Source organism: Balaenoptera borealis (assembly GCF_965194805.1).
Source record: "Balaenoptera borealis genome assembly, chromosome: 4".
NCBI classification, from domain to species: domain Eukaryota; kingdom Metazoa; phylum Chordata; class Mammalia; order Artiodactyla; family Balaenopteridae; genus Balaenoptera; species Balaenoptera borealis.
In genome coordinates, this window is record NC_138861.1 from 148,768,843 (window position 1) to 148,795,284 (window position 26,442).

The 26,442-nt window shown below is 44.2% G+C and overlaps 1 protein-coding gene across 10 annotated transcripts in view; it reads left to right on the forward strand.

Moving 5' to 3' along the window:
• TNIP2 (TNFAIP3 interacting protein 2) overlaps nt 1–26,442 on the forward strand; it is a 72,039-nt gene that overhangs the window by 10,141 nt on the left and 35,456 nt on the right. For all 10 annotated transcript variants that reach the window (XM_082390947.1, XM_082390945.1, XM_082390946.1 and 7 more), the window contains exons 2-3: nt 23,748–24,035; nt 25,975–26,064. In XM_082390947.1, the coding sequence (XP_082247073.1) occupies nt 23,748–24,035; nt 25,975–26,064 (378 nt within the window). The remainder of the gene's footprint in view (nt 1–23,747; nt 24,036–25,974; nt 26,065–26,442) is intronic.

Here is a 26,442-nt window from a genome sequence, read left to right on the forward strand (position 1 = left end):
ATCACCTCCCAGAGGCCCTGGATTCACTGAAGTAGCTGTGCAGAGTGAAAACAATGAGAGGAATTGGTCAACAGGTTGGTCTCATCAGTGGCCATGTCAGCCAGCTGGTTAGGAGCAGGGACCCTGGATTGGTGAGGACTGAGGGCTCCCAAAGAGGATGCTGAGGCTCACAGGTGTGGATGGACTTCCAGGTGACCAGTGAATCTGTGGCCAAGCTGTAGCCAGTGTGTGATGAGACCAGATCAGTCTTGAGAATTCTGGTCTTTTTTGCCACCACAGTGGGACTCAAGACCTTGACTTATTTGTAACATGAGGCCTGGATGGATGACTCCGCAAAGCTCTTCCAGTTGAGACTTTCTGGAATGATGGCACTGATTCGTTGTGCAGGCTGTAACTGCTCAGCCCCATCTCATCACTGCCTTGGGGACTAGCCTCATGGACCCCGCCTGGTCCTGATATAGCAGCTTGTGGCTTTTCTTTCCCTATTCTGCCATGCTCTCTGTAAGTGGAACAGCATACACTCTTTACAGTAGGTTTTATTAGGTTGTGTGTGTGTGTGTGTGTGTGTGTGTGTGTGTGTATTGTGTGTGTGTTTGTTTTTACCCTCTATCACCATACCTCTTTTGATCTTGTACAACTGAAACTCTATACCATTAAACATAATTCCCCACCGCCCTACTTTGTCCCCTACCGACCCCTCTCCTCCCCCCCCCCCCCACCGGCAACCACCATTTTACTTTCTGTCTCTGTGATTTTGACTACTGTAGATACCTCCTATAAGTAGAATAATGCAGTATTTGTCTTTTTGTGACTGCTTTATTTCACTTAGCATGATGTCCTCAAGGTTCATCTGTATTGTAACATGTGTCAGAATTTCCTTCCTTTTTAAGGCTGAATAATACTCCATTATAGGTATATACCACATTTTGCTTATCTACTCATCTGTTGATGGAGACTTGGGTTGCTTCCATGTTTTAGCTCTTATGAATATCACTACTGCTATGAACATAGGTGTGCAAATATCTCTTCAAGATCCTGCTTTCAATTCTTTTGGGTATATACCCAGAAGTGGAATTGCTGGATTATATAATAATTCTATTTTTAATTTTTTGAGAGACTTCCATTCTGTTTTTCCACAATGGCTGTACCACTTTACATTCCCACCGACAGTGCACAAGGGTTCAAATTTCTCCACGTCTTCACCAATATTGTTATTTTCTGTGTTTTTGATAGTAGGCATCCTAATGGGTGTATGGTAATTTAGTACAAAATGATTGTAGTTTTGATTTGCAATTCCCTATAATGATTAGTGATGTTGAGCATCAATTCATGTGCTTATTGGCCATTTGTATATCTTCTCTGAAGTAATGTCAAGTCCTTTGCCCATTTTTGAATTGGGTTATTTTGTTGTTGAATTTTATGAGTACTCTACATTCTGGATACTAATTCTTATCAGATATATGATTTGGAAATATTTTATCTCATTCTGTAGGTTGCCTTTTTTACTTTTACTTGTCTTTTGATTTGCAAAATTTTAAAATTTTCATTAAAAAATTTCCAATTTGTCTATTTTTTCTTTTGTTACCTGTGCCTTGGGTGCCATATCCAAGAAATCACTGCCAAGTCCTGTGTTATGAAGCTTTTGCCTATGTTTCTTCTAGGAGTTTTATAGTTTTAGGTCTTACATTTAAGTCTTTGATCCATTTTGAGGTAATTTTCATGTATGGTTTAGATAAGGGTCCAACTTCATTCTTTTGCATGTGGATATCCAGTTTTCCCAGCACCATTTTTAAAAAAGACTGTCCTTTCCCCATTGAATCGTCTTAGTACCCTTGTCAAAACCATTTGACTGTCTATGCAAGGGTTTATTTCTGGGCTCTCTACTCTGTCTCTTTGGTCTGTATGTTTGTCTTTATGTCAGTGCCACAGTGTTTTGATTACTGTGGCTTTGTAGAAGTTTTGAAATTAGGAAATGTGAGTCCTTCAGCTTTGTTCTTTTCTTTGTTTTTTTTTTCTTCTAAGATTGTTTTGGCTATTTGGGGTCCCTTGAGATTCCATATGAATTTTAGGATGAGTTCTTCTATTTCTGCAAAAAAAAAAAAAATTGGGATTTTGTTTTGTTTTTGTTTTTTGGGTTTTTTTTTTTTTTGGCTGCACTGCACAGCTTGTGGGATCTTAGTTCCCAACCAGGGATTGAACCTGGGCCATGGCAGTGAAAACGCCAAGTCCTAACCACTGGACCACCAGAGAATTCCCTGGGATTTTGATAGGGATTGCATTGACTTTGTAGATCACTTTGAATAATATTGACATCTTAACAATATTAAGTTTTCCAATCTGTGAACATGGGATACGTTTCTATTTATTTATGTCTTCTTTAATTTCTTTTAGTAGTATTTCATAGTTTCCATTGTACGAGTCTTTCACTTCCTTGATTAAATTAATTCCTAAGTATTTTATTCTTTTTGATGCTATTGTAAGTAGAATTGTTTTTGTAATTTCTTTTGCAGATTCTTCATTGTTAGTGTATAGAAATACAACTGTTTTTCATGTGTTGATTTGTATCCTGCTCAGTTGCTGAATTCATTTATTCTCTCCAGCAGGTTTATGTGTGTGTTTGTGTGTGTGTGTGTGTAATCTTAAGAGTTTTCTACATGTAAGAGCATATCATCTGTAAACAGATAACATTTTACTTCCTTTCTTATTTGGATGTGTTTTCTTTTTCTTGCCTAATTGCTTTGGCTAGAACTTCCAGGACTATGTTGAATAGAAGTGATGAAAGCCAATATCCTTTCTTCGTTTTTTTTTTTTCCCAGCCGCACCATGCAGGATCTTAGTTCCCTGACCAGGGATTGAACCCATGCCCCTGCCAGTGGAAGTTCCCCTTGTCTTGTTCTTGATCTTAGAGGAAAAGCTTTCAGTCTTCTACCATGGGGTATGATACTTGCTGTGGGTTTTTCTTATGGCTTTTGTTATGTGGAGGTAGTTTACTTCTGTTCCTAGTTTGTTGTGTGTTTTTATTATGAAAAAGTGTTGAATTTTGTCAAATGCCTTTCTGCATCAATTGATATGATCATGTGTTTTTCCCCCTTCATTCTATTAACGTAGTGTATTACACCGAACAATACCTCCCTTCCTCCCTTCCTTCCTTTTTTTTTTTTTTTTGATGAAATATGTTTGTGAACTTAACCACAGCAGAGTAGTATATTACCTAAATCTATGTGGAAGAAATCTGGTGAAAAATTTTCTGATTAGAAAAGTTTAATAATATCATTTTCATTTCATTCCAAGGGATTGATGCTGAGTCATAGAAAACAAACATCAAACACGTAATTGTGCTTCATGTCCCTCAAAAGGCCTCATTCTCATATCATTATTGTTTACTAGATATTTATCAACAATTATCTAATTGTCTTCAGATATTATAAGTGAGACTCTAGTGATAAAGTTAGAAATGTCAAGAACATGATCAATTTGCAACATATAGAAAGTAGAACCAAAGTACAGATGGAAATAATTCAAGGCCTATCATACATAACAAAACTGATGCTCAAGAATTGCCTAGTCACTTTGCTAAAACTGGTCTCTGAACCTTCTACACGGCTGCCCAGAAGATAAATATGCTGCACCTCTTATTCTTTTAAAAAGCCAAGGATAACCTTAGTCACGTATTTAGTATTACCTTTTCGCTATCTTTAAGGAGAAACCATGATGAAGCTTGCTAAAGTTTTCTTGTGAGAAGTTCACAGGGATTTGTAGAACTACTTTGGGCAACAAAACTGGCTCTTTATTAGGCACCAATGAAAAGCAGATATTACATTGAATGTTGAAAAACTGTGCACTTAAATCTGGTTCTGCCACTTTCTTAGCCATGTTAATTTGGGCAAGTCATTTAGTGTTCTAGTTTTGTCATCAGCAAAACTGAAGTAATAATACCTAGCTCATAGGACTATTTATTCATTCATTCGGCCAATAGTTATTTGTTGAATGCCTATTGTGTGCCAGATGTTTTAATAGGCCCTGGAAATGCAGAAAGGATTGAGAAAGGCAGATTCCTATCTTTATGAAGCTTATATTTTAGTTGAGAAAATAGACATTGGAGAAATAATCAATTGCCTTTGTGGAAAATATGACATAGAACAGATATATGGGATATTGTGAGTTTTCTCTTGTAAGGAACACATGATTTAACATGTATATATGTGTATATATATATATATATATAATAATCTCATGCACATAATTGGGACTCAGAAGATGTGAATGTCATCTACCATAGCCACTCAGGTGTTTATTTACTGAGCTTGCATTTATTGGGCGTGTTCTGTATGTAAGGGGAGTATGTATAAGCAGGCATCATGGGTTATGTTTTTCCATTTCTCCCAAGAAGTATAGTACATTTATTTCACAATGATGTGTACATTATCAGGGTTGCACCAGTAGCAGTGTTAATCTATAGCAGTGTTAATTCAGTGTAATTAGAGTGAAGAGTGCGTAGAGAATAACACAGGAAGTGGCTATAAAATTAGATTGGGGGCAAATTATGATGGCCTTTACTACCTTATAAAGTTGTTAATTGCACATTCTATTTACCAGTAGGCTAGGGGAATGCAAAGATGATCAATATCCAATTCTTGCCCTCAAATTGTGGAATCATACATGGACATAAATGATCACTCCTTGAAGCAAGTTGTAAAAGTGATGGAGGGATGTGTGATGGGGAAATACTGAACATAGTATAAGTATGGAACTAAGCCAATTTAAGTCTCCAAATCAGAACACCGGTATCATAGTGTCAACTGCTTTTTTTTTCCTTTAGATATAATTGACATATAACATTATATTAGTTTTAAGTGTACAGCACAATGATTCAATATTTGTATATATTGTGAAATGACTACCACAATAAGTCTAGTTAACATCCATTGATCATGTTTTGTATGCTTAACCACCCTTGCAGTCTGTGAAAAAAATCCCACTTGTTCATGGTGTATAATCTTTTTAATATGCCATTGAATTTTGCCTGCTAGTATTTCATTGAGAATTTTTGCATCAACATTCATAAGGGATATTGGTCTGTAGTTTTGTTGTAGTGTCTTTGGCATTGGTATCATGGTAATGCTGGCCTCATAGAATGAGTTAGGAAGTGTTCCTTCCTCTTCAGTTTTTTTGGAACAGCTTAGGAAGAATTGGTATTAATTCTTCTTTAAATGTTTGATAGAATTCACCGGTGAAGCCATCAGTTCCAGGACTTGTTGTTGGGAGATTTTTAATTTCTGATTCAATTGCCTTACTAGTTAGAGGTCTTTTCAGTTTTTCTATTTCTCTGTGATTTGGTCTTGGTAGGTGTTATGTTTCTAAGAATTTGTTTCATCCAGGTTATCCAATTTGCTGGTGTACAGTTGTTCATAGTACTCATTTTATAATCATTTTTATTTTTGTGGAATTGCCAGTAATGTCTCTACTTGCATTTCTTTTTCTTTCTTTCTTTTTTTTTTTTTTTGCCATGCCACGTGGCTTGTGGGATTTTAGTTCCCTGACCAGGGACTGAACCCGGGCCCTGGGCAGTGAAAGCGTGGAGTCCTAACCGCTGGACCAGGGAATTCCCTCTACTTGCATTTCTGATTTTAGTAATTTGAATCTTCTTTCTTTTCATAGTCTGTCTAGCTAAAGGTTTCTCCATTTTGCTGATCTTTTTGAAGAACCAACTTTTGGTTTCATTGATTTCTGTAATAGTTTTTCTGTTCTCTATTTCATTTGTCTCTGCTCAAATCTTTAGTCTTCCTCCCTTTTGCTAGCTTTGAGTTTAGTTTTTTCTTCTTTTTCTAGTTCCTTAAGTTGTAAAGTTAGGTTGTTGATTGGAGATTTTTCTTGTTTTTAAATGTAAGTTTTATATCTTTATTTTTATTTTTATTTTTTTAAACATCTTTATTGAAGTATAATTGCTTTACAATGGTGTGTTAGTTTCTGCTTTATAACAAAGTGAATCAGTTATACATATACATATGTTCCCATATCTCTTCCCTCTTGCATCTCCCTCCCTCCCACCCTCCCTATCCCACCCCTCTAGGTGGTCACAAAGCACCGAGCTGATCTCCCTGTGCTATGTGGCTGCTTCCCACTAGCTATCTATTTTACATTTGGTAGTGTATATATGTCCATGACACTCTCTCACCCTGTCACATCTCACCCCTCCCCCTCCCCACATCCTCAAGTCCATTCTCTAGTAGGTCTGTGTCTTTATTCCTGTCTTGCCACTAGGTTCTTCATGACCTTTTTTTTTTCCCTTAGATTCCATATATATGTGTTAGCATACTGTATTTGTTTTTCTCTTTCTGACTTACTTCACTCTGTATGACAGACTCTAACTCCATCCACCTCATTACAAATACCTCCATTTCATTTCTTTTTATGGCTGAGTAATATTCCATTGTATATATGTGCCACATCTTCTTTATCCATTCATCTGATGATGGACACTTAGGTTGCTTCCATGTCCTGGCTATTGTAAATAGAGCTGCAATGAACATTTTGGTACATGACTCTTTTTGAATTATGGTTTTCTCAGGGTATATGCCCAGTAGTGGGATTGCTGGGTCGTATGGTAGTTCTATTTTTAGTTTTTTAAGGAACCTCCATACTGTTCTCCATAGTGGCTGTATCAATTTACATTCGGACCAACAGTGCAAGAGGGTTCCCTTTTCTCCACACCCTCTCCAGCATTTATTGTTTCTAGATTTTTTGATGATGGCCATTCTGACCAGTGTGAGATGATACCTCATTGTAGTTTTGATTTGCATTTCTCTAATGATTAATGATGTTGAGCATTCTTTCATGTGTCTGTTGGCAATCTGTATATCTTCTTTGGAGAAATGTCTATTTAGGTCTTCTGCCCATTTTTGGATTGGGTTGTTTGTTTTTTTGTTATTGAGCTGCATGAGCTGCTTGTAAATCTTGGAGATTAATCCTTTGTCAGTTGCTTCATTTGCAAATATTTTCTCCCATTCTGAGGGTTGTCTTTTGGTCTTGTTTATGGTTTCCTTTGCTGTGCAAAAGCTTTTCAGTTTCATTAGGTCCCATTTGTTTATTTGTGTTTTTATTTCCATTTCTCTAGGAGGTGGGTCAAAAAGGATCTTGCTGTGATTTATGTCATAGAGTGTTCTGCCTATGTTTTCCTCTAAGAGTTTGATAGTGTCTGGCCTTACACTTAGGTCCTTAATCCATTTTGAGTTTATTTTTGTGTATGGTGTCAGGGAGTGTTCTAATTTCATACTTTTGCATGTACCTGTCCAATTTTCCCAGCACCACTTATTGAAGAGGCTGTCTTTTCTCCACTGTATATGCTTGCCTCCTTTATCAAAGATAAGGTGACCATATGAGCATGGGTTTATCTCTGGGCTTTCTATCCTGTTCCATTGATCTATATTTCTGTTTTTGTGCCAGTACCAAACTGTCTTGATTACTGTAGCTTTGTAATATAGTCTGAAATCAGGGAGCCTGATTCCCCCAGCTCCATTTTTCGTTCTCAAGATTGCTTTGGCTATTCGGGGTCTTTTGTGTTTCCATACAAATTGTGAAATTTTTTGTTCTAGTTCTGTGAAAAATGCCAGTGGTAGTTTGATAGGGATTGCATTGAATCTGTAGATTGCTTTGGGTAGTAGAGTCATTTTCACAATGTTGATTCTTCCAATCCAAGAACATGGTATATCTCTCCATCTATTTGTATCCTCTTTAATTTCTTTCATCAGTGTCCTGTAATTTTCTGCATACAGGTCTTTTGTCTCCTTAGGTAGGTTTGTTCCTAGATATTTTATTCTTTTTGTTGCAATGGTAAACGGGAGTGTTTTCTTAATTTCACTTTCAGATTTTTCATCATTAGTATATAGGAATGCAAGAGATTTCTGTGCACTAATTTTATATCCTGCTATTTTACCAAATTCATTGATTAGCTCTAGTAGTTTTCTGGTAGCATCTTTAGGATTCTCTATGTATAGTATCATGTCATCTGCAAACAGTGACAGCTTTACTTCTTCTTTTCCGATTTGGATTCCTTTTATTTCTTTTTCTTCTCTGATTGCTGTGGCTAACACTTCCAAAACTATGTTGAATAATAGTGGTGAGAGTGGGCAACCTTGTCTTGTTCCTGATCTTAGTGGAAATGGTTTCAGTTTTTCACCATTGAGGACAATGTTGGCTGTGGGTTTGTCACATATGGCCTTTATTATGTTGAGGAAAGTTCCCTCTATGCCTACTTTCTGCAGGGCTTTTATCATAAATGGGTGTTGAATTTTGTCAAAAGCTTTCTCTGCATCTATTGAGATGATTATATGGTTTTTCTCCTTCAGTTTGTTAATATGGTGTATCACATTGATTGATTTGCGTATATTGAAGTATCCTTGCATTCCTGGAATAAACCCCACTTGATCATGGTGTATAATCCTTTTAATGTGCTGTTGGATTCTGTTTGCTAGTATTTTGTTGAGGATTTTTGCATCTATGTTCATCAGTGATATCGGCCTGTAGTTTTCTTTCTTTGTGACATCTTTGTCTGGTTTTGGTATCAGGGTGATGGTGGCCTCGTAGAATGAGTTGGGGAGTGTTCCTCCCTCTGCAATATTTTGGAAGAGTTTGAGAAGGATAGGTGTTAGCTCTTCTCTAAATGTTTGATAGAATTCGCCTGTGAAGCCATCTGGTCCTGGGCTTTTGTTTGTTGGAAGATTTTTAATCACAGTTTCAATTTCAGTGCTTGTGATTGGTCTGTTCATATTTTCTATTTCTTCCTGGTTCAGTCTCGGCAGGTTGTGCATTTCTAAGAATTTGTCCATTTCTTCCAGGTTGTCCATTTTATTGCCATAGAGTTGCTTGTAGTAATCTCTCATGATCGTTTGTATTTCTGCAGTGTCAGTGGTTACTTCTCCTTTTTCATTTCTAATTCTATTGATTTGAGTCTTCTCCCTTTTTCTCTTGATGAGTCTGGCTAATGGTTTATCAATTTTGTTTATCTTCTCAAAGAACCAGCTTTTAGTTTCATTGATTTTTGCTATTGTTTCCTTCATTTCTTTTTCATTTATTTCTGATCTGATCTTTATGATCTCTTTCCTTCTGCTAGCTTTGGGGTTTTTTTGTTCTTCTTTCTCTAATTGCTTTAGGTGCAAGATTAGGTGGTTTATTTGAGATGTTTCCTGTTTCTTGATGTAGGCTTGTATTGCTATAAACTTCCCTCTTAGCACTGCTTTTGCTGCATCCCATAGGTTTTGGGTCGTCTTGTCTCCATTGTCATTTGTTTCTAGGTATTTTTTGATTTCCCCTTTGATTTCTTCAGTGATCACTTCGTTATTAAGTAGTGTATTGTGTAGCCTCCATGTGTTTGTATTTTTTACAGATCTTTTCCTGTAATTGATATCTAGTCTCATAGCGTTGTGGTTGGAAAAGATACTTGATACGATTTCAATTTTCTTAAATTTACCAAGGCTTGATTTGTGACCCAAGATATGATCCTGGAGAATGTTCCATGAGCACTTGAGAAAAATGTGTATTCTGTTGTTTTTGGGTGGAATGTCCTATAAATATCAATAAGTCCATCTTGTTTAATGTATCATTTAAAGCCTGTGTTTCCTTATTTATTTTCATTTTGGATGATCTGTCCATTGGTGAAAGTGGGGTGTTAAAGTCCCCTACTATGATTGTGTTACTGTCGATTTCCCCTTTTATGGCTGTTAGTATTTGCCTTATGTATTGAGGTGCTCCTATGTTGGGTGCATAAATATTTACAATTGTTATACCTTCCTCTTGGATCGATCCCTTTATCATTATATAGTGTCCTTCTTGGTCTCTTGTAATAGTCTTTATTTTAAAGTCTATTTTGTCTGATATGAGAATTGCTACTCCAGCTTTCTTTTGATTTCCATTTGCATGGAATATCTTTTTCCATCCCCTCACTTTCAGTCTGTATGTGTCTCTAGCTCTGAAGTGGGTCTCTTGTAAAAGACAGCATATATATGGGTCTTGTTTTTGTATCCATTCAGCCAGTCTGTGTATTTTGGTGGGAGCATTTAATCCGTTTACATTTAAGGTAATTATCGATATGTATGTTCCTATTCCCATTTTCTTAAATATTTTGGGTTTGTTATTGTAGGTGTTTTCCTTCTCTTGTGTTTCTTGCCTAGAGAAGTTCCTTTAGCATTTGTTGTAAAGCTGGTTTGGTGGTGCTGAACTCTCTCAGCTTTTGCTTGTCTGTAAAGGTTTTAATTTCTCCATCAAATCTGAATGAGATCCTTGCTGGGTAGAGTAACCTTGGTTGTAGGTTTTTCTCCTTCATCACTTTAAGTATATCCTGCCACTCCCTTCTGGCTTGCAGAGTTTCTGCTGAAAGATCAGCTGTTAACCTTATGGGGATTCCCTTGTGTGTTATTTGTTGTTTTTCCCTTGCTGCTTTTAATATGTTTTCTTTATATTTACTTTTTGATAGTTTGATTAATATGTGTCTTGGCGTGTTTCTCCTTGGATTTATCCTGTATGGGACTCTCTGTGCTTCCAGGACTTGATTAACTATTTCCTTTCCCGTATTAGGGAAGTTTTCAACTATAATCTCTTCAAATATTTTCTCAGTCCCTTTCTTTTTCTCTTCTTCTTCTGGGACCCCTATAATTCGAATGTTGGTGCATTTAATGTTGTCCCAGAGGTCTCTGAGACTGTCCTCAGTTCTTTTCATTCTTTTTTCTTTATTCTGCTCTGCAGTAGTTATTTCCACTATTTTATCTTCCAGGTCACTTATCCGTTCTTCTGCCTCAGTTATTCTGCTATTGATCCCGTCTAGAGTATTTTTAATTTCATTTATTGTGTTTTTCATCGTTGCTTGGTTCCTCTTTAGTTCTTCTACGTCCTTGTTAAATGTTTCTTGCATTTTGTCTATTCTATTTCCAAGGTTTTGGATCATCTTTACTATCATTATTCTGAATTCTTTTTCAGGTAGACTGCCTATTTCCTCTTCATTTGTTAGGTCTGGTGTGTTTTGACCCTGCTCCTTCACCTGCTGTGTGTTTTTTTGTCTTCTCATTTTGCTTATCTTACTGTGTTTGGGGTCTCCTTTTCACAGGCTGCAGGTTCGTAGTTCCCGTTGTTTTTGGTATCTGTCCCCAGTGGCTAAGGTTGGTTCAGTGGGTTGTGTAGGCTTCCTGGTGGAGGGGACTAGTGCCTGTGTTCTGGTGGATGAGGTTGGATCTTGTCTTTCTGGTGGGCACGTCCACGTCTGGTGGTGTGTTTTGGGGTGTCTGTGGCCTTATTATGATTTTAGGCAGCCTCTCTGCTAATGGATGGGGCTGTGTTCCTGTCTTGCTAGTTGTTTGGCATAGGGTGTCCAGCACTGTAGCTTGCTGGTCGTTGAGTGAAGCTGGGTCTTGATGTTGAGATGGAGATCTCTCAGAGATTTTCGCCGTTTGGTATTACGTGGAGCTGGGAGGTCTCTTGTGGACCAGTGTCCTGAAGTTGGCTCTCCCACCTCAGAGGCACAGCCCTGATGCCTGGCTGGAGCACCAAGAGCCTTTCATCCACACGGCTCAGAATAAAAGGGAGAAAATATAGAAAGAAAGAAAGAGGATAAAATAAAATAAAATAAAGCTATTACAGTAAAAAATAAGAAAAAAATGATTAAGAATAAATTTATTAAGAAAATTTTTTTTAATTTTTAAAAATAGATTTATTAATTTTTTATAATAAAAAATAAGAAAAAAATTATTAAGAAAAAAATTTTTAATTTTTTAAAATAAAAATATGAAAAAACTTATTAAAAATTTTTTTTAATTTTTAAAAATAGAAAATAAGGAAAAAATTATTAAGAAAACATTTATTAGGAAAAATAAATTTTTTTAAGTAAAAAAAAAAGGACGGACCTAACCTTAGGACTAATGGTTAAAGCAAAGCTATACAGACAAATTTCACCCAGAAGCATACACATATACACTCACAAAAAAAGGAAAAGGGGAAAAATTAATATATCCTGCTCCCAAAGTCCACCTCCTGAATTTGGGATGATTCGTTGTCTATTCAGGTATTCAACAGATGCAGGCACATCAAGTTGTTTGTGGAGCTTTAATCCACTGCTTCTGAGGCTGCTGGGAGAGATTTCCCTTTCTCTTCTTTGTTCGTACAGCTCCCGGGGTTCAGCTTTGGATTTGGACCCGCCTCTGCATGTAGGTCGCCTGAGGGCATCTGTTCCCCGCCCAGACAGAACGGGGTTAAAGGAGCAGCTGACTAGGGGGCTCTGGCTCACTCAGGCCGGGGGGAGGGAGTGGTAGGGATGCGGCGGGAGCCTGCGGCGTCAGAGGCGTTGTGACGTTGCAGCAGCCCGAGGCGCGCCGTGCGTTCTCCCGGGGAAGTTGTCCCCGGATCACGGGAGCCTGGCCGTGGCGGGCTGCACCAGCTCCTGGGAGGGACGGTGTGGAGAGTGACCTGTGCTCGCACACAGGCTTCTTGGTGGCGGCAGCAGCAGACTTAGCGTCTCATGCCTGTCTCTGGGGTCCGCGCTGATAGCCGCGGCTCGCGCCCGTCTCTGGAGTTCGTTTAGGCGGCGCTCTGAATCCCCTCTCCTTGCGCGCCGCGAAACAAAGAGGCAAGAAAAAGTCTCTTGCCTCTTCGGCAGCTGCAGACTTTTTTCCGCGCTCTCTCCCAGCTAGCTGTGGTGCGCTAACCCCTTCAGGCTGTGTTCACGCCGCCAACCCCAGTCCTCTCCCTGCGATCCGACCGAAGCCCGAGCCTCAGCTCCCAGCCCCCGCCCGCCCTGGCGGGTGAGCAGACAAGCCTCTCGGGCTAGTGAGCGCTGCTCGGCGCCGAGCCTCTGTGCGGGAATCTCTCCGTTTTTCCCTCTGCGCCTCTGTTGCTGTGGGATCCGCGCTGATAGCCGCGGCTCGCGCCTGTCTCTGGAGCTCGTTTAGGCGGCGCTCTGAATCCCCTCTCCTTGTGCACCGCGAAACAAAGAGGCAAGAAAAAGTCTCTTGCCTCTACGGCAGCTGCAGACTTTTTCCCGGACTCCCTCCCGGCTAGCTGTGGCGCACTAGTCCCTTCAGGCTGTGTTCACACTGCCAACCCCAGTCCTCTCCCTGCGATCCGACTGAAGCCCGAGCCTCAGCTCCCAGCCCTGCCTGCCCCGGCGGGTGAGCAGACAAGCCTCTCGGGCTGGTGAGTGCTGCTCGGCGCCGAGCCTCCGTGCGGGAATCTCTCCGCTTTGCCCTCCGCACCCCTGTGGCTGCGCTCTCCTCCGTGGCTCCGAAGCTCCCCCCTCTGCCACCTGCAGCCTCTGCCCGCAAAGGGGCTTCCTAGTGTGTGGAAACCTTTTCTCCTTCACAGCTCCCTCCCACTGGTGCAGGTCCTGTCCCTATTCTTTTGTCTCTGTTATTTCTTTTTTCTTTTGCCCTACCCAAGTACGTGGGGATTTTCTTGCCTTTTGGGAGGTCTGACGTCTTCTGCCAGCGTTCAGTGGGTGTTCTGTAGGAGCAGTTCCACGTGTAGATGTATTTCTACTGTATCTGTGGGAAGGAAGGTGATCTCCGCGTCTTACTCTTCCGCCGTCTTGCCGGGGGACCTCAAGTTTTATATCTTTAGATTTCCCCCTTAACACTACTTTCACTGGATCTTGCAAGTTTTGGTATGTTGTGTTTTCATTTTCATTTGCCTTTAAGTATTTTCTAATTTCCTTGTGATTTTTTCTTTGATCCATTGGTTTAAGAATGTGTTTTTTAATTTCCACAGTTTTGTGAATGTTCCAGTTTTACTTCTGTTGTTGATTTCTGACTTCATCCTGTTGTGGTTGGGGAGGAGATACTTTGTATGATGTCAGTCTTTTAAAATCTGTTGAGACTTAGTGTGTAACCTAACACATGGTCTATCCTGGAAAATGTCCCATGTGCATTTGAGAAGAATGTGTTGTTGTTGGGTAGAGTGTTCTGTAGATGTCTGTTAGATCTAGTTGACTTATTGTGTTAAGTTCTCTATTTCCTTACGTATATTGTGTTTGGTTGTTCTATCATTGAGAGTAAGGTTTTGAGGTCTCCAGCTATGATTGTAGGATTGTCTATTTCTCCCTTCAGTTCTGTCAGTTTTTGCTTCATATATTTTGCTTGTCTGTTATTAGGTACATCAGTGTATATAATTGTTATATTTTCTTGCTGTATTAAAACTTTTATTAATGTACAACATCCTTTTTTGTCTCTTGTAGCCTTTTTTGAAAAAAAGTCTATTCTGTCTGATATTAGTATAGCTACTCCTGTTCTCTTTTAGTTACTAATTGCATGGAATGTAAATATTTTTCCATCCTTTTACTTTCTTTTTTTTTTTAATTTAAAAAATTTTATTTTTGGCTGCGTTGGGTCTTCATTGATGCACGTGGGCTTTTCTCTTGTTATGGCGAGCAGGGGCTACTCTTCGTTGCAGTGTGTGGCCTTCTCATTGCAGTGGCTTCTCTTGTTGTGGAGCATGGGCTCTAGGTGCACGGGCTTCGGTAGTTGTAGCTTGTAGGCTTCAGAGCTTAGGCTCAATAGTTGTGGTGCATGGGCTTAGTTGCTCCATGGCATGTGGGAGCTTCCCAGAACAGGGATCAAACCCATGTCCCCTGCATTAGCAGGAGGATTCTTAACCACTGCGCCACCAGGGAAGTCCCCATCCTTTTACTTTCAATCTGTATATGTCTTTGAATCTAAAGTGAGTCTCTTGTATATAGCATGTAGTTGGATCATATGCTTTTATCCATTCTGCCAATCTCTGTCTTTTAATTGGAGATTTTAATCCATTTACATTTAAAGTAATTACTGATATAGATGAAATACTTGTTATTTTGCTATTTGTTTTCTGTATGCCTTATAGCTTTTTTTTTCTCTTATAGCTTTTTTTGTTTCTCATGTTCTGCATTACTATCTTTTATGTTTGATTTTTTAAATTGTGAAATATTTAAATTCCTGTCTCATTTTTTTGTGGGTATATTCTGTAACTGTTTTCTTTGTGTTTACCACGGGATTTACGTTTAACATCCGAAAGTTGTAACACTCTAACTTGAATTTATACCAGCTTAAGTTCAATAACATACAAAACCCCTGCTCCCTTATACCTAAACCCCACCCCTTTTGGTTGTTGATGTCACAGAATTAAATCTTCATACATCGTGTGCCCTCAAACATAAATTAATCTTTTAAATGCATTAGTCTCCTAAATTATGTAGGAAATAACGTTTGGAGTTACAAATCAAAATGACAGTAATACTAACTTGTAGATTAATAATTTAAAAAAAAATATATATTTATATTAGTTTCTTAAATCATGTGGAAAACAAAAAAAAAGAGTTATAAACTGTTGTTACAATAATACTAGCTTTTATAATTGCCCATGTCTTTACCTTTATTGACATCTTTATTTCTTCATATAGCGTTGAGTATTTCTTCATATAGCGTTGAGTTACTGTCCTTTGAGTTAGTGTCATTTCATTTCACTCTACAGGACTCCCTTGAGCATTTCTTGCAGGGCAGGTCTAGTGGTAACAAACTCCCTCAGCTTTGGTTTATGTGGGAATGTCTTAATTTCTCCCTTGCTTTTGAAAGACTGTTTTGCTGGATATAGGATTCTTGGTTGACAGTTTTTTTCTTTTTTAAAGTATTTATTTATTTATTTATTTTATTTGGCTGCATCAGGTCTTAGTTGGAGCACGTGGGATCTTTGTTGCAGCATGTGGGATCTTTTGTTGCGGTGTGTGGGCTTCTCTAGTTGTGACGTGCAGGCTTCTCTAGTTGCGATGTGCGGGCTTCTCTAGTTGCAGCACGTGGGCTTCTCCCTAGTTGTGGTGCATGGCTCCAGAGTGCGTGGGCTCAGTAGTTGTGGCACATGGGCTCTAGAGTGCGTGGGCTCAGTAGTTGCTGTGCATGGGCTTAGTTGCCCTACGGCATGTGGGATCTTAGTCCCCTGACCAGGGATCGAACCTGCGTCCCCTGCATTGGAAGGCAGATTCTTAACCATTGGACCACTAGGGAAGTCCCCAGCTGTTTTTTTTCTTTTAGCACTTTGAATATATAGGCCCACTGCCTCTGGCTTCCAAAGTGTCTGATGAGAAATCTGCTAATAATCGTATTAAGGATCTCTTCTATGTGATATGTTGCTTTTCTCTTGCTTCTTTCAAGATTCCTCTTTTTATCTTTGGCTTTCTAAAGTTTGATTATAATGTGTTTTGGTCTTTTTGACTTCATCTTACTTGGAGTTTATTGAGCTTCTTGAATGTTTAGATTCATGTCTTTCATCACATTTGGGAAGTTTTCAACCATTATTTCTTATTTATTTATTTATTTATGGCTGTGTTATGTCTTCATTGTGGTGCACGGGCTTCTCATTGCTGTGGCTTCTCTTGTTGTGGAGCACGGGCTCTAGGCGCGTGGGCTCAGTAGTTGTGGCTCACAGGCTCTAGAGCACAGGCTCAGTAGTTGTGGCGCACGAGCTTAGTTGCTCTGCGGCATGTGGGATCTTCCCGGACCAGGGCTCGAACCCGTGTCCCCTGCATTGGCAGGCAGATTCTTAACCACTGCGCCACCAGGGAAGCCCCAGCCATTATTTCTTCAAGTAGTCTTTCTGCCCCTTTCTCTCTCGCTTCTGCTTCTGGGACTCCCACAATGTGTATGTTGGTCTGCTTAATGGTGTCCCACAGTACCCTTAGGCTCTGTTTACTTTCCTTGAATCTTGATAATTTTCATTGTCCTGTTTTCAAGTTTGCTGATTCTTCTACTGATCAAATCTGCCTTTGAATACCTCCAGTGAATTTTAAAATTTCAGTTAATGTACTTTTTAGCTCCACAATTTTTTTGGTTTCTTTTTAGGTTTTCTATTTCTTTATTCGTATTTCCATTTTATTCCTACATTGCTTTCTTGACTTTCTCCACATCTTCTTTTAGTTTTTTGAGCATCTTTAAGATGGTTGTTTTAGAGTCCTTGTCTAGAAGATCCACCATCAGGTCTTTTTCAGGGACAGCTTCTGTTGATTTATTTTTTCCTTTGAATGGGCCGTATTTTCCTGTGTCTTTGAGTGCCTTGTGCTTTTTTTGTTGTTGTTTGTTTAAAACTGGACATTTGGATCTAATAATGTGGTATCTCTGGAAATCAGATTACTCTCGTTCCCTAGGATTTGCTGTTTTTGTTTTTCTTTGGTTGTTGTAGATTGTCTCTGTACCAAGGATCAGCCTGAGGCATAAATTAAGGTTTTCTCAGCCTGTACCTGGGAATGTGTGGTCACTTTCAGATTTTCCCCTTTTATGTAGTTGCTTTTGAATATCCTAGTCTTTAATGTCTGGCTCCCTAAAGCAGAAAAAGAAAAATTAAAAGGGGAAGGGAAGGGCACTGGCCCTTTAAATCCCATAGCACTTCAGCTGGAGGGGGAGGGTCCTGTAGCAATGGGGGAGGTGCAACAATGGCCACCTGCCTGTTTGGCCGCACCTCTGTGATCAGAAGCAGGAAGCAGCGGTCAGAGCACAGATCCCCAGTATTTGGACGACAAGGTCTTTTTTGCCCACCTTGGCTCCTGCAAGCTGTGTGCAGGCAGCTCCAGAAACAGGTGTATGGCCTCCAGTGGCATGGCTAGGGGTGGGATGGGTAGCGGCTACTGTAGGAAGAGCTGAAATTGACTGAAATTAACCTCAATTTACTGTCCCAGTCCTCATATGGAAGTTGCAAGTCTTTAGGACTTGAGATCCAAAATAGTCACACCAGACAGATTTCTGCCAGTGCACTGTTTTTCAGGTGAGGAGAAGATTCCCGGTGCTCCCTCCTCTGCCATAGTCCCAGAACCTTCCAGGCCGTGCTCGTTTTTGTCCGGACCTGTTTGCCTGCTCCCCCCTGCACTCTTCCAGTGGGGAGGAGGTGTGCTGCGTCCTCATCAGTGCCTCCCCCGGCACATCGTCAGTGCTTGGCACTTGTGGTGAAGGCCCAGTGAGTTGACTTTTCTTAAATTCCCTGCTTGCTCCTGTTATCTCACTCCCCCTTCAGCTGCTGGTTACAAGGTAACCATGGGCTGGGCTGCAGTCTGCACGTGGCCAGCCACTGAGGGCTGCCCAGGAAGGAGAGAGAAGAGGACTATGCTGGGCTGGATAGTGTCTCCCCCAAATTCCTTTCCACCTGGAAGCTGTGATTATGACCTTATTTGGAAGTAGGGTCTTTGCAGGGGTAATAAATAGAAATGAAGTCATACTGGCCTAGGGTGGACCCTAATCCAGTGACTGGTGTCCTTACAAGACAGCCATGTGAAGATGGGGGCGGAGATTGGAGTGAGGCATCTACAAGCCGAGGGTTACCAGCAACCCGCAGAAGCTGGAAGAGACGAGGAAGCATTCTTCCCTAGAGTCCCCGGAAGGCACATGGCCTGCTGACACCTGGATTTTGGACCTCTAGCCTGTGGGAGGATACATTTCTGTTGTTTTAAGTTACCTAGTTTGTGGACTTTGTTACAGCAGCCCGGCAGCCCGAGCAGACTGATAAAGGGACGAAGGCCAAGAGGCTACGCCTCTTATTTTTAAGGTTGATCCACAAGACTATTAATAGAATTCCTCACACTTTTGTGTCCTGAGAATGGAGCCATGGGATTTTAGGTCCCAGTGACAGGGTCTCTCAGGGGTCCTTGGCCATTTGCTGACTTCTGTGCATCACGTCTGTGTGTGTAATGCCGGGATTCTAGGACAGGCCTTGCTTTTTGACAACAGTGGTCTATGTTCTGTGTCCTAAGAACTGTTACTGATTGACAAGGGCACTTAGCCAGATGAGCCAGTACGCGTCTCTCCAACTTCAGAGCAAGCAACGAGTGCCCCAAACCTGGGGGCTCCAGGGGTCCTGGGGCCTCTCACACTGCAGGGGGAAGGGCAGGTCAGGCAGCCCTCTTGGGGGGTGGGTCGCCCTACAGAGCAGTGCACCGCCTCCCGGTGGTCTTGCCTGTGCTTCTCTAGCTCTGGCAGCTTCCCGGCAGTGAGGGAAAAAGCCAGCCCCAGGTATGGCATATGTTGTCACCTAGCAAGTCTCCATGAGAGCCAGATCATTTCTAAACTGGTGTTTGAAAGAGGATTTTTAAGACAGACAGTAAGGGCCTGGGAGTCCTTCCGATTCAACTAATCTCACCGCCAGAGTCAGCTGCGTGTTCGTGGTTTTCAGTCTCTGTGCTGTAAACAGGTTGAGAACAGGGCCCAGGTCCTGGCCGTTGTACCCCCAGTCTTCTTCTCAGACATTTACTGGGGATCCTTATGGGGCTGGGCTGGACCCAGGGCTGGGGTGTGGCGATGAGAGAGAGTGTGTCCTTGGGAAGCTCCATGAGCCCCCGAAGCCCGGGGACCTTCTGCCCCATTGTTTCTCTTACTGTCTCCGTTTGACCAGCAAGGAAAGATGCTTGGAAATCAGGTGTTGCTTGAAGTCCCCCAACCTCAGAGGGTGTGAGGGAGCTGTGGTAGGTGGAGGTGTCGAGGCTGGGGTGCCACTGCCTCCTTACCTGGGCACTCCAGCAGCCACCTGGATCCCGTGAGCCTCAGTTTGCCCATCTGTGGAATGGGAGACATGATAGCAGCTGTCTCGTAGGATGTGTGGAGACTGCATGGTTGGTGCATTTGCTGCTGCTGCTGTCCTTGCGGTTATCGTAGGGACTTAGAAGTCTGTGAAATGTATGATTCCATGGGAGACCAACCTTCACTGGTATTACAGACTTTCTATCTGTGTTTGCATTGTACGTATTTGTATATATATTGATACCTCTTTTATATGCATAACATGTATTTACTCTGAATACACTTCAGTATCAGATAAAGGCAAGGATAGAGACGTTTCTCTGTTGCGCTGCTGAAATCACAGCTTTTGATTTGAATAACTCTAAAATGTAATGAAAGTCCACTCTCAGGGCAGGTCTCTCTGTACCATCTGTGTCTACTCCAGGTACACTTCTCAGCCACTGTGGAGGGCGACTAGGTCCAGCTCGGGGGAGTGTGGCATGTCTATCCCGCCAGTAGTGACAGGGCCACCCCAGAGCTGTGATGCTGGCAGGGGAAGACGAGTCCAGGCAACGGGGTGGGCCACGGCGGGCCTGGCATCTGTGACACTGTGGAGGGAGGGGCTCCTGCTGCGTTTTCCACGGTAAGGACGTGGGACAGGGGCCTTGACCAGCTGGCACTGCCTTCAAAAGCGGCCAGTTTTTAAAGAGAACAAATAAATCCAAGGCCAGGAAACAACCAGCAGTGAGAGCCGGAGCTTTCGTTGGGGTTTGGCATACTTTTTCCTGTTTATAGTATTTTATGCTAAGAAGGCTATAGTTGGTTCTCAGCTGTGTAAATGCCCCATCACACTGTCTCGACGGGGCTTCACCCAGACCAAGTGACTTGGCACCAGCCGGCAGCCCCAGCTGTGTGGACAGGCTCAGAAGGCCATGCGTGGTGGCCCCCAGCGCCCCCTCCCCAGTCCTGCAGGTGCAGCCTGGTACTGAAGGGCTGTCTGCCGGGAGGAGGTATGCATGCCGACCGGCCAGCTTGCAGAGAGAGGCCTCTTCTCCTCCTTTGGTTCAGGGGTGAGGTCGTCGGGGCCAAAAGGTGGAAAAATGAAAGTAATGACCTTCCAAGAGTGGCTCTCACCTGGCACCCCTGAGATTGTGACATCTGTGAGTCGAGGGCAGGGAGGTGTGATGGCGTGATGGAGTGCCAACGCCACACGCCTTGGGGCGGAAGTCCCAGCTGACGGGCTCATTCCCAGTGATGTGTCACACCCGTCGTCACCAGTCCTGCTCCTTCTTCCGCACCTGGTGGTGGATGTTTCTCACTCGCCGGGGCCCGACCTCCTCATCTCCCCCGCCGCCCTCACGGTCTGCCTCGCCAGCTGCCAGGCCTCTGCTCTTTCCTGTTTTGAGTCCCTGTTGTGAAGTGCGGATCTAGAACAGCCTGTTCCTCTAGGCCTTTGCTAAGAGAGCCAAACCGGTCATTCTAACAGCAGTTTTTCTTCTTTCCTCTCTTTCTGTTCATTTCTAGAGCGAAGTCCAAGGAAAATGGAAGGAGAGGACTCTTAAAAATTCCCTGAGGGAATTCCCTGGGGGGGGGTCCACTGGTTAGGACCCGGCGCTTTCACTGCCAAGGGCCTGGGTTCGATCGCTGGTCTGGGAACTAAGATCCCGCAAGCCACGCAGTGCGGCCAAAAAAAAAAAAAAAAAAAAAAAAAAATTCCCTGAGAGGGGGCGAGGTTTGCAGAATGTTTTCTGGGTCACCTGGTTGGAGTGATTCGGTCACATGCTGGGCTTGTCCATGGACTGGTTACCACAGACGCACGGGGTGTTCGGGTGCAGGAGCGTGGGGGCAGCCCTTGCCTCGGGGATGTGGGTTTGGGCCCAGGGAGCAAGGCTGGGATCCGGAGATGGGCTGTGTTCCTGAGTATTTTTTTGTTTTATTGATTTATTTTGTTGAGGTGTAGTTGATTTACAATGTTGCATTAATTTCTACTATGCAGCAAAGTGATTCACTGACACACACACACACACGTACATATATACATTCTTTTTTGTATTCTCTTTCATTATGGTTTATCACAGGATATTGAATATAGTTCCCTGTGCTATCCAGTAGGACCTGGTTGTTTACCCATTCTCTATATAATAATGTGCACCTGCTAATCCCAAACTTCCAATCCATCCCTCCCCCACCTGACCTCCCCCTTGGCCACCACAAGTCTGCTCTCTACGTCTGTGGGTCTGTTTCTGTTTCGTAGATAAGTTCATTTGTGCCATATTTTAGATTCCACATATAAAGTGATACGATACAGTATTTGTCTTTCTCTTTCTGACTTTATTTAGTATGATAATCTCTAGGTCCATCCCACCAATTATTTCTTAACCCCAGTCTTAAAAACAATCCCAGCCATGTGACTTCTGGGCATTTATCCCGTGGCTGTATTTGCATAAGGGCACAAGGAAGCAGCCAGCTGGAGGTGTGTGTTCCGTAAATCTGGAATCTGTCGTGAAGCCCCAGGCTGTGGTTGAAAAGAACAAGGCAGGTTCTGTGCTGCTGTGGAATAAGGTATATTGCTAAGGAGGAAAAAAGCAAGGTGCCGAACAGTGTGGTAGCATCCGTTTGTGTAAAAATACATGTGTTATAGATGCTTATAAACACTCTGGAAAGGTCTGTGCCCAAATAGTGAGTAGTTGCCTCTGGAGAGTGAAGCTGGGGGCAGAGGAGCTGGTGGGAGAGAGGAATTTAAGTTTTCATTTGATTTCCCTCTGTATGTTTGAATTTTTTATAACCATGCACATGTTTTTGTTTTTTTTTGTTTGTTTTTTTTTTTTTAATTTTTTTTTTTTAAATTTTATTTATTTATTTATTTATGGCTGCGTTGGGTCTTCGTTTCTGTGCGAGGGCTTTCTCCAGTTGCGGAGAGCGGGGGCCACTCTTCATCGCGGTGCGCGGGCCTCTCATTATCGCGGCCTCTCCTGTTGCGGAGCACAGGCTCCAGACGCGCAGGCTCAGTAATTGTGGCTCACGGGCCTAGTCGCTCTGTGGCATGTGGGATCTTCCCAGACCAGGGCTCGAACCCGTGTCCCCTGCATCGGCAGGCAGATTCTCAACCACTGCGCCACCAGGGAAGCCCATGTTTTTGTTTTAAAGCAGTTAAGAGAGTAGTAATTCAGGGTTCCGTTAGTAATATGGCCCTGTATTCCATTCCACTGTGGTAAGAAGGTTCTCGGTTCCTGGTGTCCATCCCTCCTCGTGAGCACGCAGGAGGTGAGCTTGAGCACTTCCCCGAGTGGAGCCCAGATCCTTCTCCTGCCACTTCCTCACGTGGAGCGCAGGCTAAACCCTGACTTTTCTGAAGCTGTTTTTTCATTTGTAGGATGGACTGGTTCATCCTGCTTTACCTCCCTTATGTACTGTTTATGCTGGAGATTACTTTGAAAATGGGAAAGCACAAAACTAAGGCTGGGTTTAAAGCAAATTGTAATTTTAAGGACTTTTTAAAAAAAATTAATTGGGGTTGGGTATATTAGTTTCCTAGAACTGCTGTAACAAAAGTACCATAAACTGGGTGGTTTACAACAACAGATGCTTCATCTTTTGCTGTTCTAGAGGCCAGAAGCCCAAAATCAGGGTGTCGCTGGCAGAGACGTGCTCCCTCCGAGGCTCTGGGGGAGGGCCCTTCTTTTTCTCTTGCAGCTTCCGGTGGCTGTGGGCATCCCTGGTGTTCTTTGGCTTGTGGACACATCACTCCAGTCTCTGCCTCTGTCGACACGTGGCCTTCTTCTGTGTCTGTGTCCATGTTTCCTTCTTCTTATGAGGACACTAGTCATTGGATTAGAGTCCATTCTAATCCAGTATGACTTCATCTTAGCTAACTGCATCTTCACAGACCCTATTTCTAAATAAAGTCACATTCCCAAGTATCGGGGGTTAGGGCGTGGGCATATCTTTTGGGGGGCTACCCACTGCAGTGGAGTTTCTACCCTTCCCATCAAGAAGTATTTGGAATTGCCACACTTAGTAATTTGATGATGTAAAATGTAACATTATGAATTTGCTCATGAAAATAGAATTTTAGATGAAGTTTCAGATAGAACTTTATGGGCTGAAAACTCCAAAGTTAATTATTCATTCAGAAGCCAACCTCCAAATGAGCGCATTTATTACCTACTGATGGGTGTCTGTGCCGGACTTTCTTCTGCTCTATGAATGTTTGTTCCTGATAGTGCTTCTTTTAGTCAAATCAACTGTGCTTTTAAATCTTCCCCTTAGGAAATCGAGAGACTTTCCAAGCAACTAGAAGAAAAAGAGAGGGAGACGCAGCAGCTGATGAGCCAGCCGGAGCAGGAGCAGGAGAAGGAAGTGGCCCTGCTGAGGAGAAGCGCAGCACAGAGGGGGCGGGCCCGGGCCGCCAGCGACATTCTGTGCCGCTCCTTGGCCGACGAGACCCATCAGCTGCGGAGGACTCTGGCTGCCACCGCCCACATGTGCCAGCATCTGGCCAAGTGTCTGGATGAACGCCAGCGCACACAGGGGGACGCGGGGGAGAGGAGCCCTGAGGTAGGCCATGGTGTCAGCACACCACGATGAGGACCGGGGTGCAGCAGGAGGCCTCGTCTCGCGCCTCAGGATCCCTCAGCCGTCGTGGAGGTCGGGTCGCCCAGGGCCCCCCCTGCTCTCCATAGGGTTGCAGCAAAGCCCACCCATCCGGGGATTTCTTCTAGCACGGTGGAAGGTGCAGAACGTGACAGGGAAGCAGGTGGCCTGCGTCACCAGCTGCCACCCCCAGACCTGCAGCTGACCCTGGTCCCCGTGGGGAGATGGCACTGTGGTCTCATCAGCCTTCTCTGAGGACGAAGCAGGCAGAGCAGGGGCGGGAGGGGTATCCTGAGCAGGTGCTGGCACACGTGCAGGCAGGCGAGGGGCAGCGCCTCCAAAGGCCGCAGGTGCAGTGCCAGGCCCCAAACACCGTGAGGAATCGGGCTGGGCCGGGCCGGGCCGGGCCGGGGTGGGGGAGGGCTCCACGTGTCTGAGCAGGGCTGGCCTCTCCGGGGCCTCCTGCAGGGCGGGGACCCGCGTCAGTGAAGGGAGGACACGGAGCCCTTCTGTGTACTAGGCACTGTGACCCCTGGCCAGGCCCTAGGCAGGGTGGGGCCAGCAGGGAGGGAGCCGGGCAGGGGCCAGGGGGCGGGGCCAGGGGAAGGGGGCGGGGCTGGGGGCCTCCAGGACTGGGTGGATCTGGGCTGTGGCTGTGTATGCGGTCTGGTCGGGGAGGGGACAGCGGGGGTTTCAGCATCAGGAATTCCCTACCTGGGAGACCAGGGGGCTCCTGGCTGGGGGTGTTGGGAGCTCCGGCCGAGGCCGCCTTCCCTGCCTGTCTGATTCCACCCCGTCCCGGCACGCAGTGCACACCCTGCCCCGCCCAGCGCAGGTTACTCTCGTGGGGTCTTTTCCAGGCAGTTCTCTGATCCTCTGAGGCTGCAACCAGGTTGACTCAGAAACGCGGGGGAGGGGCGAACAGGCCCTCCAGCCCCTTAGCAGCAGCCCCACTGGGAAGCCTGCTGGGGAGAACCTCCGTCTGAGAGCTGCCCGTCTCCGCGGGTGGATTCCACGAAAAGGGAACCTCAGAAAGCACACAGGCATATTTCAGATACCACAGTGCTCTCTGGGGGCAGGCTGTGTTCTCGTCTGATTTTGAGTCACTGTGTCATTTCCCTCTGGGGACTTGAACACAGCCGCAGGTCGTGTTTGGCCTGGGGAGGGGTGGGGCCGGGGCTCTTAACAGGCTCTAAATCGGCGTCACTTCTCAGCCCTGGACTCGGCTGAGTCACCGGGGTTTCCCGATGCCCGCTGGGTTAGGACATGTAGTTCCTTTGTCATTCGAGGGGAATTCTCAAAAATAACGTCACCAGCATACAGCCCACTGTACTGTTAAATGCACTGAATTTCTAGGATTCAGATGGACTTTTCGGCTAGTTCTGCCCACCGCCATTAGGGCTGGTTTGGCACGTGGGTTTCTAGGCATGACTCCCGAGACCCCGCGTGAGGCATGGGTGGACTGCCGTGTACAGAATCACTGAGGTTAACCCTGCTTGCGTGACATGACATGACAGCGTGGCGGGCTCAGAGGGAGGGAGCCGGGTCCCTGGCCGGGCCTGCTCCTGGCGGCCCTGTGGCCCTGGGCTGGAAGGTTCTCTGGTGGACGGTGAGATTAAGCTTCCTGCCCTCCCGACTCCCGTGATGATGGAAAGTCTCAGGCATGAGAAGATTGTGCGAGGCTTGGCCCCAGCGTGGGGTGGGCTTGGATGGGGTGAGGACCACCCCTCCCCCACCTTCGGGAAGGGGCACGTCCTTTCCTATCTCCGTCCCACCTGCCGCAGTGCGGGCTGCAGTGACCATCTGCAACCTCAGCCCCCAGGTGTGCCTTCCTACCCTCTTGCCGCACACGACAGTCACGTTCGGTGACACGGTGTCTGCTCTCTGTCCCTTTCTTATGCAGCCAGCGTGTGCAGATGGGGACGGCTCTGTCCACGCGGTTGTTGAGAAGTTACGGGAGGAGAATCGACTGTTGAAGCAGAAGGTGACTCACGTGAGTGTCTGTTAGATGTCACTCGGGAAGAACTTTCCCCTCATGGCCCGCAGATGAGGGTCCTCTCCTCGGCTGTGCCCAGGGGTTGCCCCTGCCCTCAGGCCACTTTGGCTGATCCACGCAGTTCCTAGAGGCCCGACATATTTGCCTAAAAGGACGTGCAGAACTTCTCGCTTGTCATTCTCCGGCCCCCAAGTTAATTCACGTGGACAAATGAGGTACAAGAATTACTATCGGGCTTCCCTGGTGGCGCAGTGGTTAAGAATCTGCCTGCCAATGCAGGGGACACGGGTTCGAGCCCTGGTCTGGGAAGATCCCACATGCCGCGGAGCAACTAAGCCCGTGAGCCACAACTACTGAGCCTGCGCATCTGGAGCC